General features: G+C 35.7%; 1 protein-coding gene across 4 annotated transcripts in view; it reads right to left on the reverse strand.

Moving 5' to 3' along the window:
• Positions 1 to 14,682, reverse strand: part of scaper (S-phase cyclin A-associated protein in the ER) — a 133,301-nt gene extending 118,619 nt beyond the window's left edge. For 2 of the 4 annotated variants that reach the window (XM_051884816.1, XM_051884814.1), the window contains exons 1-3: positions 14,398 to 14,682; positions 4,114 to 4,231; positions 907 to 983 (exon numbers count right to left, since the gene is read on the reverse strand). In XM_051884816.1, the coding sequence (XP_051740776.1) occupies positions 907 to 983; positions 4,114 to 4,231; positions 14,398 to 14,571 (369 nt within the window). In that variant the 5' untranslated portion in view covers positions 14,572 to 14,682. Of the gene's footprint in view, positions 1 to 906; positions 984 to 4,113; positions 4,232 to 7,267; positions 7,535 to 14,397 lie in introns of those variants that run through there. The other 2 variants (XM_051884817.1, XM_051884815.1) reach the window with 1 other exon arrangement.
• Between the last annotated feature and the right edge of the window lie 586 nt (positions 14,683 to 15,268).

Here is a 15,268-nt window from a genome sequence, read left to right on the forward strand (position 1 = left end):
GTTGCCCTAAAATTGAGTTCATTGAAATTAAAAATTTGAGTTAATACAATGAAGGCGATTGGTTTAATCAACAGAAACTCCAAATATTATGTTATCTGAACCACATTAATTATCTAAGTTGATTTGACATAAGAAAAAAATGTAGTGATAAATCATGAAAATAATTTTTTACAGTGAACCAATGAGGTGTTACACAAGTACGGTTGAGCTTATGTTTCTGTTCGCTGATCAATGTTTATGTGAATAAAAGCCAAAATTAAATCAGTTCATCATGAGGTGATCGAGTCTCTTCAGAACATTTGGACTAAATGGATTAGTTTTACAATCTCGTTATGAACTTTTTGAAGCGTCAAAGTAGTAGCTGCGTAGATTGTCAATGTAGGGATAGAAATCTCTCAGATTTCATTAAAAATATCTTAATTTGTGTTCCAAAGATGAATGAAAGTCTTATGGGTTTAGAACATGAGGGTGAGTAAATAATGACAATTTTAATTTTTGCGTGAAATAACCCTTTCACATTTTGGGCTAACGGCTTTTTTTAAGCATCAGTGTGTGCTGCTTATACAAATACTGAGTTCAAATCATGGAAGAATGGAAATTAGAACCCCATAAGTAAGAGGATGAAACGAAAGGGCTCTGGCGCCCCCTAGTGTTTAACATGAGTAAAAGCTTTTTAATTGAAGCTATCCCTTTGCTTATTTGTATACTTTCCAAGGTGTATGCATGTTTCAGGTTGTTTGTTTATTTATTTATCCAGGTTTCTTAACTAACAGATTTGTTGTGGATTCAAATAGAGACATTATACAATGAGATAAACTTTTGTATCGCATTAGTGTTTTTAATTACTGGAGGTTTTAATTAAAAGATTCAGAAACTAAAAACAATTTCGAAACAAATGATTCGCACCTGCTTTTTGTTCCTGTGGAGCCCGGAGTTGATTCGCTGAGCTCTTGCATTGCTGTTACCTTGAATCTTTGATTTAGCTGCATGTGAATAGAAGAATACAGTGCAGATAAATGTCACATTTCTTTGTGTCCAAAATATTCCACCTATCAAATTCAGATGAATGACATCAAAGTAATTGTAAAACTAAAGACAGTCACACAAATTCTTAAAATTAAACAAATGTTCAAATGTGAACTTCTTCACATAAGAGTCAGAAATACAAAAACAATTACATAAAATAATTAAAAATTCAAATTAAATAGTTTTTTATTCCCAAAATGAGGTTATATTACTATAATCTAGCATAGTAATAATTTTAATATTTGTCATTACATAATGCATACTATTTAAAAAAAAAAAAAAAAAAAAAATGCAGTATTACTCTAGTAATCTTCCATTCTGAACATAGCCATTGTGAATAGCACTGGCACAAAAAACAAAAAACAAAATGAATTGTTTATTTCTGGCTTATTTTTGGGATCATGAAGATCCCTCCACCCCATTAACATTTCTGTCATTCAAATAAATAAGAAAACAACTTGTAAATAAATTAAGTAAAATAAAATTAATTTATTTGATCATTTATTTTATTTATTTATTAATTAATTAATTAAAATAATTTATCATAATTAAATAGACAATCAAATAAAAAATGTATTAAATCATAGTATTTATTGTACTGAATTTATGCTTTTTTAAATTTTGTCCCAGACAGAATTACCCTTATTACTGTGAAACACTAATGAAAATCTAATGAGAATTATTAAAAAATAATGAATAATAATGAACATTAAAAAACAAACTTAAAAGAAATTAGTTTACATTAATATAACGTTAATAAGAACTGGGATGAAAATATTTAATCGAAAACAATGTTGCAAAGTGAAAAAGTCATAATGGCTACAAATAGACTTCAATTTCTTAATGCAAAATATAATTTGTATTTCGTTATAATTTAGGGTTGAAGTATGACTGGGACATTCTTCTGTTTTATTCACCTTAAAAGTCATCTTTCAGCCAGTGTTTGCACTCATAAAGTGTCTTGACTATTAGAACTGATCTGAGATCAGGGCCTGAATTGTGTATTCACTATAAGAACATGATCAGCTTTCTGTAGTCATCTAGGATCAGCTTCCTCTAGTCAATATAATCCCCTTTATCAGGATACGAGGGGTCAAAACTGACTCTCAATCAGAACTTCTAACTATTAAGTGTACACATAGGGTTACAACCCCTGATCCAGAAACGGCCACAGTGCTGGATAAATGCAGGCACTGGTGAGTCGTGTTTGCTCCGACAGAGCACATACTGCAGTCCCAAACTAACAAAAGACTCCTGTGGTGACCTGTCAGCGCTGACAGTGAAACAGAGGATCTGGGTCAGCTTATGCACACACAGGAGGATTTCGCAAACTCTGCGACAAAGAGTGTACTGTAACACAGGTACAAGAGAGGGATGACAGATTTGGAGCACTTGTTCATCGCCTACATTTGCTTTGCAAATGGACGCTCTTTACAAAGCTGGATGCATTTTAAGTGGTTGCCTGATGGGTGTTGTGCCGCGTGGGATGTGTGACTGTTTATGACTACAAGTAAAAGCAATGAACCATATATATACACACACACTATACTGCCAAAAGTATTGGGACACCCCTCCAAATCATTGAATTTAGGTGTTCCAATCACTTCCATTGCCACAGGTGTATAAAATCAAGCACCTAGGCATGCAGACTGCTTCTACAAACATTTGTGAAAGAATGGGTCGCTCTCAGGAGCTCAGTGAATTCAAGCGTGGTACCGTGATAGGTTGCCACCTGTGTGATAAGTCCATTCGTGAAATTTCCTCACTACTAAATATTCCACGGTCAACTGTTTGTGGTATCATAACAAAGTGGAAGCAATTGGGAACAACAGCAACTCAGCCACGAAGTGGTAGGCCATGTAAAATTACAGAGCGTGGTCAGCGCATGCTGAGGCGCACAGTAGTCGCCAACTTTCTGCAGAGTCAATACCTACAGACCTCCAAACTTCATGTGGCCTTCAGATTAGCTCAAGAACAGTGCGTAGAGAGCTTCATGGAATGGGTTTCTATGGCCGAGCAGCTGCATCCAAGCCTTACATCACCAAGTGCAATGCAAAGCGTTGGATGCAGTGGTGTAAAGTTCACCGCCACTGGACTCTAGAGCAGTGGAGACGTGTTCTCTGGAGTGACGAATCACGCTTCTCTGTCTGGCAATCCGATGGACGAGTCTGGGTTTGGCGGTTGCCAGGAGAACGGTACTTGCCTGACTGCATTGTGCCAAATGTAAAGTTTGGTGGAGGGGGGATTATGGTGTGGGGTTGTTTTTCAGGGGTTGGGCTTGGCCCCTTAGTTCCATTGAAAGGAACTCTTAATGCTTCAGTATACCAAGACATTTTGGACAATTTCATGCTCCCAACTTTGTGGGAACAATTTGGGGATGGCCCCTTCCTGTTCCAACATGACTGCGCACCTGTGCATAAAGACATGGATGAGCGAGTTTGGTGTGGAGGAACTTGACTGGCCTGCAGAGTCCTGACCTCAACCTGATAGAAGACCTTTGGGATGAATTAGAGTGGAGACTGTGAGCCAGGCCTTCTCGTCCAACATCACTGCCTGACCTGACAAATGCGTTTCTAGAAGAATGGTCAAAAAATTCCCATAAACACACTCCTAAACCTTGTGGTAAGCCTTCCCAAAAGAGTTGAGGCTGTTCAATGACTGCAAAGGGTGGGCCAACTCCATATTAAACCCTACGGATTAAGAATGGGATGTCATTAAAGTTCATGTGCCCACAAAGGCAGGCATCCCAAAACTTTTGGCAATATAGTGTATAATATAGTGTATAAAATATAATATAGTGTATAAAATATAATAATATATTATATATATATATATATATATATATATATATATACACGGTTTCCACAAAAATATTAAGCAGCTCAGCTTATTAATGAAAATAATAAGAAATGTTTCTTGAGCAAAAAATCAGCATATCAGAATGATTTCTGAAGGATCATGTGACACTGAAGACTGAAATAATGATGCTGAAAGTTCAGCTTTACCATGACAGGAATAAATATTTTAAAAACAGTTACTGTAAAATACAAATGCCAACATTAATTATTATATGTGTGCATGACTAACCCTCTTCCTCCTTGCTCTCCACTGGGACACTCCATGCGATGAGATTTCGAGCAGTCCGGCCTTCCTCTGCCACGATCTTCCTCACCTTGTCATGGCTGTTGGACCGCTGGAAAGAGGCCTGTAGAAAAGTCAAAAACATAAGTGTTACGAGGGGGGAACAATTTAGAAGAAATGTGTCAACTCTAGGGCTGTCACGGTGAAGCCTTGCAGTGATTTTGAGTGGCTCAATATTGCTATATTAACATGATATATATATATTTTTTTGCTATATAAATAAGCTTATTGGTCAATTGTTATATGTATAACAGTTAGTTCCGACCCTCAAAACTGACAGGATGAGAGGCTTTCCAAGACTGCTGATATTTTACCAGTTTTAGCAGTGGGACTTGTCTTAGCGCATGCTAGACAGGATGTAAGTCAGTGGAGCTTACACTGTTACGCCAGTAGGTGGTGACAAGGGACTGTCTTTTGAGTAAGTCATTAAACTGTTCATTCAACTAATACATTCAAAAAGCTGATTTATTCATGAATGAAACACTTTACAAGGCTCAACCAAGAAGCAAAGCATCGCTAGGGGTAACAGGGTAGCGACAGTCCCTGACACCAGTCATGGGAAATACGCTTAAACATTGAAAGGATGCTACGACAATGATATTGCTTTCCTTTTTGGACATGGCAAACAGTTTTTTTTTGTTTTTTTTTATGACTTGACCTGAAGAAGGACAGACGCAGGTAACAGGCTCAGTCAATCTCTCTCTCTCTCTGTCTGGTTAGGCTTGTTTAACACAAATATACGGAGTGTCTGTATAATCAAAATGCTGTACAGAGTTGGTTTCATATAGATATTTGTTTTCGTTTGACTTCATTTAAAGTAGACATTTTTAATGCTTTCTAAAAAACTATTTTCTCATGTCTGTGTCACAAGTATACGCCGAGTATCGGTTACATTTTGACACGCTTCAGAAAGAATTTCTATGAGGCAGAGGCGGCAGAAAGCAATGCACATCCTGTTTTTTTAATTTTTTTTATTTTACAAAAACAAAATTTTGTTTTTATCGTGAGTGTACACAAATAAAAGTAGACCCTTTAGTTTCGAATGATGTATCACTCTTATCTGTATGACCAAAAATTATTGAGTATTGATTTTAACACGGGGAAAAAAAGCTTACTAACCCTCTACACTGTGAGTAAATCACTAGCATATGCAACAAATTTTTGTGGAAGGAAACTAAATGTCTAATTAGTCACTGACTAATAAAATGTCAGATTGCACTCATCATTGATTGAGTTAGAAGCCAAGAATAAGTTTAGCACAGATATAGTTGCACTGCGTGTTGTGTCTTTTGTCTTTTGTTTTTTTCTTGTCAAAATGAAAGACTTTCACATTTTTGCTTTTAAATACACAAAAAAATTGGCACATTGTGATGAAACAGAAGTAGCGACACATCTCTCTTTCCATCTTGAGATATACATCCGAGAGACATGCATTTAATTTACAATAAGATATACAACAGGCATTTACAAAATAGATTGGTCAACATGAAATGAAACCCTAAGAAAACAAAGGATTAGAATAATCAAAATAATTTTTGCAGCAACTAAAAGGGCTGGGTATTGACAAATTTCTCAATTCGATTTTCAATTTACAATTTATTTTATTTTATTTATTTATCGATTTATCAAATGATATTACGCAGCGCCTGTGACCCCCTGCTTGCACAGGGAGCGTGCCTTGCAACCATGGAGACATTTGTGAGAGACGCTGCACAATATCATTGCGCCTGCTGCACCCATGGTACAGCAGCAAAGTTCCTTGATTATTACGTCGGAACGAGAGTATAGTTTCTAGCCATACCAAAAAAAAAAAAAAAAAAAACGCAACTTTTCATTTTCCGTCAGTCATAGTACAAGATGTAACTACAGAAGAGTCAAGTTTTAAATAGGAAAAATATCGAAACTCTTTGGTCATTTTTGAGCGAGATGCTAACGGTCTAATCAGATTCAATGAACTATGCTAAGCTATGCTAAAAGTGGTACCGCCAGACCTCGAGATCGGCTGAATGGATTCGAAAACACTAAAACTCAACTGTTTAACTCTAGGGGAGTCGAAAAAAGAGCCTATTTTCAAAAAAAAAGTGGAGTGTTCCTTTAAGTAGTTTTTTTTAAACGTGTCTTAGGAAAAACAAAAACATTATTGGTGTGCATCCAGAGACAAAACAGTGGCACTGACATATGTTAAGATATGTCAGTGCAAGTTGCTTTCATTTAAGACATCTCAAACATGCATTTTAGTCTGGGACTAGCTTAAGCCTTGTCTGTGAAACCGGGCATATAAAACAAACAATTTGCATACAGCTAATTATTTATTTGCTCGTTGGCCATATGCCACTGTTATGCAAACGTAAAGCTGTTCAGTCTGTCAAATTCCCTTACAGAGAGGAATATTTCATAAGGCTCACTGGTTTTTACACATGCATAAACAACATACTGTTCTCCCCTGCCACCATCTCATGTCCTCAGGGTTAAAATACACAACTGACCTACTTAACCAATGACAACAGCCTTCATTACACAGATTTACTCTCTAGAGGTCTGAAAATAAAGATGAATGAGGATGAAACGGACAAAAATATTGCAATTCAAAAAAAAAAAAAAAAAAAAAAAAGGAAGTAAATTAACTTGTTGCCTGTCAGCAGGGTGTTTGGATGGTAAATATTTACTCTGGGTTTCCCAAGTTTCTGGCAGCTGACTGGCAACAGAAGGCCAGAGTCTACATTTGTCATGCATCTCGGAGAAGGGGGGGGGGGTTGCGCTTCCGATTTGGCATTCGTTGGTACAAAATAACCAATGTAAAAGTGAGAAGGGGGTATCTGATCTCAGGTCAGTGCTCCATGCATGCGTGAGACGAATCGAGCTAATCACCTAATCACCAGCAGGCCCCTTGACACCAGAGGTTATTAGGGTTAGATCTAACTGAGGCACCTCAGAACTACAAAACAAGGACGTCCAGCTACAAAGAACTGCTTTCAGGACAAATAACAGCACGCTGAGAGCTGTAAGCCACTGCAAGGATAGAGTTTCAAGCGTGTCTAAATGCAGAAGCAAGTCGAGGGACACAGAAAGAACGATGGGAAAGAGGACAGAAGGTACGTACAGAGTAGAAGCAGAGTCTGCAAGCAGGTTCCTCATCCATATCCGGCCCTGACATGCTACCGAATTTGCTTATGGCAACCTGTTCACCCCTTTAACCAGCATCTCTGCTGCACGAACGGCCTGACATCGTCATTTGACAGCTGGACCAAAAATAGCCCCGTGGACTTGAGTAGATGCCTCCGTCAATCAGCAGGACGGACTTCTTCTGGCAATCGGGACGGTCTTTCTTTGACCCTGCAACGTCTCGACTGCACAGCGACTCTGCTGCTACTGTGTTGCTGTCTTAGTTGTGGTGTAGTCACTCTCCTGGCAGAGTGTCGTGCAGAGCTCCTCTCTCTCTGTGCAGTCATGTGCACATGGCAGGCCGCCCACTCGTCCAGCATGTGCTGGAGGCGGCAGGGCTGTGTGTGTCAGCGCGTCTACATTAGACACGCCGCAGATTCAACGTCTGATTGGAGCTCAGCGGTGCGTAACTCACATAGGGGATATAGATGTAAATAGAGATGCATCAGAGAAATGTGGAACAGACACAGCCGCGAGGATGACAGCGGTTTGAGGACCACACTGAAGATTTAGGTTGGTATGTAATATTCATATTTTTCTATATTAAATACATGAATTATATTATATTATACATATATATATATGTTTAGACAGAGATGGGTATGTATGTATGTATGTATGTATGTATATATGTGTGTGTATATATATTTTTTTTTTGTATAGATTTTTATTACATTTTTAAATCATGTGCATTAAAGCTTTGAATAAATAAATTGTTTTGCCTTTGATCTGGAAATGAAATGAGTAATTGGAAGAACACAGTTGCTTTATAAATAACTCAGGTAATTTTCTCTCAAACATTGAACAAACCCTACATTTTGCATGGTTATTTACATTCTGTAGATATATTTATGCTTTAATATTAGGGTTGTCAAGCGATAAAGATGTTTAATCTAATGAAATACACAATGTGACGATTAATTAAACTAATTAATCACAAATCAAATTTGGCTGAGAAATGACCCCCAAAAGATAATTTAAAGTCATTATTGTGTTAAATGAGAAATGTATCAAATAGACATTACAAAAAGTAGCTTTAGAATTTTTTTATTTTATTTGATTCAACAAAGAATTTATTACACATAAACCTTTAGGCTTCAACGGCCATGAGGGTGAGCAAATAATGACAGAATTTTCATATTTGGGTAAACTATACCTTTAATGTTTTTTTTTTTTTATTTATATGGAAAAACGAAAAAAAAAAAAAATGTAACGAAATGATAAACTAAAACTGCCTGTAGGTGGCGGTAAATGTCTAAATGAGTAAGTCATTGAGTCATTCATTCATTCGATTCATTCAAACGGCTGATTCATTCAGGAATTAAGTAAATGGCTCTCTTTATGAATGGGTCATTGAATCACTGGTTCACCCGTTTTGATTTGTTCAAAACGTGGATTCATTCAGAAATTAAACACCGCTGTTACAACAGTTCTGCTCTAGCTTTATAGGTAATATTTTCTTTGGCAAAATTGAGCAAAAGCAGATAATAGCGTGTCTAAAATATAACAATATTAACTTCTTACTTATTAAACTGTTCAATAAATCAATATCACATTTGCTATTCGGGACAAAAACAGCACTCGTGTGATAGCTATTGCGCTCGTTACTTGTGTGATATTGCTTAACTATATCATGATATAAATGAGACAAAAACTCATACTGGAGCACTTTTGCCCTGATATCTTGAATTTTAGGGGCATATAACTACATTTTATAGGCTCCATCAAGCAGTGAGTTGTTGCTCTGCATCATGTTCGTCACCAATCAACTTTATGAAATGTAAGATGAGCTAAGTAGGTTAAATGCGTTAACAATTTTAATGCGCTATTTTTTCCCATAACTAACTAATTAAGCTAACATATTAAATCAACAGCCCAAATACTTTTATGTAAAAAAAAAAAAAATTGATATTTTGAAATATATGAATATATGAAATATATTGATGTAATAAAACAGAAAAACTTGACGTAAACGTAACCGTACACCTTAACGAAAACCATTTCCAGGCCTGGAACACTCAATTATAAAACTCCACATGTGTATTCTACATGTGCGAAAAGACAAAAGTCAAATTCATGGCTGCTACTATTACTATCCACAGAATATATTTGTCATAACTCTTTCCCTCTACATTTAAATTTTGTAAAAACAAAATGATAAATTTTTAAAAAAAAAAATAAATTCAACAAACTGTTGCCTAAGCTCAAGTTCTTATCAAGTCTAATGTTCATGTATTCATTTGTTATGCAACTGTATAATGAGCAGAATAAAATACAATCACATTGTCATAATCACAAATTAAACACAGACAGGTAGATCAGGTCTACGACCTGAAGGGTGTTCCTGGAGCCTCTGCGCTCTCTTTGTTTTTCACACAAGGAAACCATTTAAACCCAAAGGCAAGCAATATTTCATGTCTTTGTGTTTATTTTAAAGGTAGCCGTGCAATTCAAATCAGTCAGTCGGTCATAATTGCAGAAAAAAAAAAAAAAACTTCAGGATGTTGCAGAACTAGTCATACACTATCCCTTACATGTAGCATTATCTCATCATGTACTGTTATGCTAATGTTATTTTGCAGTATGTTACTGTTATGCGTTATGTAATGTTATGTGGAGTTGTATATTACTGTTATGTACTGTTATGTTGTCATGTTTGTTATGTACTGCTGTGTTTTGTGGTGTTACTGTTGTTATGCTATGTAAATTGCATTGTATTACTGTCATGTTGTCACGTTAATGATATGTACAGTTATGGTAATGTTATTTTGCGATATGTTTCTGTTATGTGTTATGTCATGTTATGTGGAGTTGTATTACTGTTAAGTTGTCATGTTATTGCCAGAGGTGGTTAGAGTATTCAAAAATTGTACTCAAGCAAAAGTACTTATAGAAATATTTACTCAAAGTAAAAGTGAAAGTAATAATCTTAATAGTTACTTGAGTAAGAGTAAAAAAGTATCCAATGAAAAAAAGTAGCTAGTTACTAGTTACTTTGTAATATATTATATTATATATATATATATATATATTATATATATATATTTACACACACACACACACAATAGCATGTTATTATTTAGATAGATATTTAAAATTATTATTATTATTATTATCATCATAATTAGATGTCTTTGCAACAAGAGACAAGCATTATTTCTGGTATCTGTAGACCGAATATCATTGCATGTCCTTTGCTTTGCATATTAATAACGTGTACAGCTACATTTGAAAGAAGAAAGAGAGAAAACTCTACATGTGCTCACGCTCAAAACCATTGAACATCTGAACACAAACAATGATTAAATACACAATGACGGATCTTCTTCCGTCTGTGTAAACTGTGTGTAAACTGTCTGTGTTAACTGTGTCTATGCAGAGGCGTTAGTTTTCAAGAAGAACAGGTCGCCGGCGCCACTGCGCAATAGGTAGGCTACCCACAAATGACTGTGGGATGGCGGGCGTTCATTTCATACTCTCTCGTAGCTTATTTAATGTATAAATTCAGATATATGTATATATATAAAAAAAAATAATAAAAAAAAAACAGAAAAGAAATGCTACTTACTTTGTAGTGGTAGCGTTATCGTGGTGTAATTGGTTGTAAAATGTAGGCTATTGGCTGGATGAATTGAAATCGATACCTGTGGGATTGTTCACAGACAGCATACGCAGTTTAACTAATAAAGATACTGGCGAACAATAGGACGCATTTGCAGATTTGCTTTTAATTGACTGTAGGTCGACTGCAACTTCATCCAACGCTCCAAGTGAGAAACCGCTTCAGACGATTCACTGCGTGCAGGGAACTGAACAAATCATTCAAACCAATTTAGACAGTTTTGCAATTTGTTTGTTCAAGTCTTTGAACAGAATCGAGTGATTCATTTGTGAACGGGGCATCGTTCATGAAAAAAGGGACAGCGCGCTTGGAATAAACTACGCATTTCTTAAATGCATATTAATTACAGTATTGCAATAGACTACGCATTTCTTACAGTATTGCATTAAAATAAAGTAACGAGAGGAACGTCGGCCAACGTAGCGAAGTAAAAGTACAGATTTTTCATTAGAAATTTAGTCAAGTTAAAGTAAAAGTACCCACATTTAAATCTACTCTTAAAAGTACAAATTTTCCCAAAAAATACTCAAGTAAATGTAACGAAGTAAATGTACTACCCACCTCTGGTTATTGCAATAATGTTATGCACTGCTATGTTAATGTTATGTTGTCATGTTTGTTATGTTGTGTGGTGTTACTTTTGTTACGTTATGTAAATGTTATGTTGCATTGTATTACTATTATATACTGTTATGTTGTCATGTTATTGTCATGTACTGTTATGGTAATGTTATTTTGCTTTGTTTTACTGTCATGTTATGCTGAGTTGTATTACTGTATGTGACGTTATGTTGTATACTGTTAATGTGATGTTGAGTTGTATTACAATAAAGTTATGTTATCATGTTAATGTTATGCACTGTTATGTTGTCATGTTAATGTCACACTGCTATGGTAATGTTATTTTGTGATATGTTACTGTTATGCGTTATGTCATGTTATGTGGAGTTGTATTACTGTTAAGTTGTCATGTTATTGCAATAATGTTATGCACTGCAGTGTATTACTGTTATGTTGTCATGTTAATGTTATGTAGTACTGCTATGTTGTGTGATGTTATTGTTATGTTGCATTGTATTACTATTACTGTTAGGGCTGTGCAATTAATCGTATTTTCGATTTCAATTTCGATTTTGGCTTCCAACGATTATGAAAACAAGATAATCGAGGTAAAATGATTACTGTACCTTCCTTTCCTTCACAGTGGTGCGCTTTAATTCCTCCCTAACCTAAACTTAACATCCAAATCATCCGAATAAGAGAGGGATGTGAAATGCAGTCTACTTTTGCTAAACTTCTGGACGTGCTTGATATTAAACAAACAGTGCTATTAAAAAGCGCATTAAGCCGCGAAACGGACGCTGTTCCCTAGGCGGCCACCTGTGCGCGTGCTCCGAGACAGTGTGTAACGCGCATAAGCAAAGGGCTTCAGATACGCGCCTAAACAGTCAAATAGCCAACACAAATATATCGAAATGCCGTTTTGGTAAGTACCCTCATAAATGTAGTCGGTTATGTCTTAAGTGTACACGGAGAAAGTGCATGTGTGTATTGCTGCCTTCACGTGCTATCGGAAATTTGATGATTACCACTTCTGAAGTCGTGATTACGAGCTCATCGCATTCATGTTGGGAAATTTTTACCTAGGAAACTCGTATTTTACCATAATTACGAGACCTCGTGAAGCCAGCATTACAGTAGGCTTAAATCGGGTCCGTGCAGCTCTTAAAGGGACAGCAGCCAACATTAATGATGGCTAAAGTCATTGTTAATCCAACAAGAAAAGACAAAGATAAAATCACTCACTGCTCTTGAATGAATAACTTTTTTTAGTTTTAAATAAGAATTAGTCTATATTTAATGTATACAGCAGTTATTTACTTTATTCAATTTCTGTTGGGTATTACTTATCTGAATACCACTGTTAGTACATCTTCCTGAAAAACCTAAAGCACTGTTTATTTCATTTGTATTTTTGTTCTGTTGTATTGTTTGTAATTAGTTTCTTTGTTCTTATTTAATTGTTGACTGTTTATTGTCTTCTGTAGCTGTTTTGAGGACTTTTTACTTACATTAATTAACCTAGTATTAGTTTTTGCTGAAGTATCGATAATTGTGAAATTTCTAGAATCTAAAATTACACATATAATGAAATAAGACTTTGATCATATCACCCACCAATAATCGTATTAAATAATCGTGATTTCAATATTGACCAAAATAATCGTGATTATGATTTTTGCCATAATCGAGCAGCCCTAATTACTGTTATGTTGTCATGTTATTGTTATGTACTGTTATGGAAATGTTATTTTGCTGTGTGTTACTGTTATGTTGTATTACAGTATGTAATATTATGTTGTCATTTTATAAAGTGTGAATGTGATGTTGAGTTGTATTACTGTAACATTATGTTGTTATGTTAATGTTATGTACTGTACAGGTTGTGTGGTGTGACTTATCTAAATGTTATGTTGCGCTGTATTACTGTTATGTACAAATATTCTGTCATGATATAGTAATGTTAATGTTATGCAGTTATGTTAATGTTATGTTGCATTGTATTACTGTTATGCACTGTTCTGCTGTCATGTTAATGTTATTATATTATGTAAATGTTGTGTTGACGTATTACAATGCAACACAACATGCATTGTAGTCATGTTATTGTCATGTTAATATAATGTTATGTTGTGCTACTGTTATGTCACGTAAATGTTATGCTACATTGTATAATTGTTATTTTGTCACGTTATTGTCATTATCATGTTAGGTACTTTTATGTTAACGTTATGTTGCGTTGTGTGTTGCTGTTATGGTTGCATTTGTATCTGGGAAACAGTGATTTTAAGATTATAATGGGCTGATAAACTGATTGTACATGTCCACGAACACCCTGAATATCTGAAGTTACAGAACACATGTGAAACTTTTCAGGTCACACACACAACGCAGCAACAATACCAACAAATATACTTTGCAAATACACACTCTTGCCTCTCTTTTGCATTAGATGTGGAAAACAGCCCCAGGTGTTTGGGAACAGCACACTATAACAGTCAAGAATAACTATACAATCACATTATAACAAGTCACATCACATATGCACAACCTACAGTTCACTGCTGCTGACTACCACCCACCCAGACAACATTTTTGACAAAAATAACATAGGTACAGTTCTTCAATACTCTAAAATAAGTGTAAGAAGCTTTCAGAATGACAGCAGTCATCAAAACTTTACTACAGTTTTGTATTGTAGCAACAATGACTGTAGCAACTACGCTATTTTGATGGAAAAGTATTGTTACCATAGTAACTTATCTCTAACACTAAAACTGACAGCTGCCTAACTAGACGGCATCACAGCCGCATTCACAGAAGAAGAAAAAAATGCTGTCTAGGTAGGCAGGTTACTATGTTTTAAACCAGCCGTTGTTTGTTACCTTTAGGGCAATGTTGATGGGCGTATTCCTGCCTTTCCCTCCTCCATGAGATGATCCAGAGCTGTTACTGGCCGATCTGTCTCTGCCGTCCCCGCTCTGACCCGATCTCATCCCGAACCGGTGCTGCTGACCCGCGCCGCGCCGGCGCCCATCGTGCCGGCCGTCCTTCGACATGAGCCCGGTGTCAAACGAGCGACTTTCAGCGGATGACAACTTCGCAACCAGAGGGCGAGAAATTAAACAGGCCTCCTCTTCTTTTACACTGAACACTGGCGGATCATGTAGAGCGCAAGAGGGAATGTAACGCCGCCAGCTGGACTGGAGGACCGGACTGCGCAAACCTTCAACATGGTAAACACAGTTCCCGTCAAAACACCATGGTTACTAGTTATTAGAAGTAGTAGCTGTTGATGATTGTATCATAAATAAATAATACATGATTTGAGATGATTGATATTATTTTTTCCAATATTTTGATTGCTTGATATTTCTACTAATGATGCAATATCCAGTAGCAGTGAAATTAACTATATTTTTTAAAATGTAAATAGACTTCTAATTATATGTAAAAATACGTAAAACTAACAATTTTAGCACTGCGTACACATGGCGAAAAATTATTTATTATTGTAATGATTTAAGATTTAAACAGGCCAAATGTGAATGTTAGACCAAATCAAATAATTATGTACTTATTTAGATTTTGTAACTTTAAATTATGGTCTATATATAAAAACTCCTTTTGATTTTGGGGTGATTTTTGTTCATTTATTACAAGAACTACATTTATTCAACTTTAAATCTAACCATTGCAATTTCTTTAAAATAAATTTTAAAGGGATAGTTCACCCAAAAATGAAAATTATCCCAT

Source organism: Ctenopharyngodon idella, chromosome 24, assembly GCF_019924925.1.
Source record: "Ctenopharyngodon idella isolate HZGC_01 chromosome 24, HZGC01, whole genome shotgun sequence".
Lineage (NCBI taxonomy): Eukaryota > Metazoa > Chordata > Actinopteri > Cypriniformes > Xenocyprididae > Ctenopharyngodon > Ctenopharyngodon idella.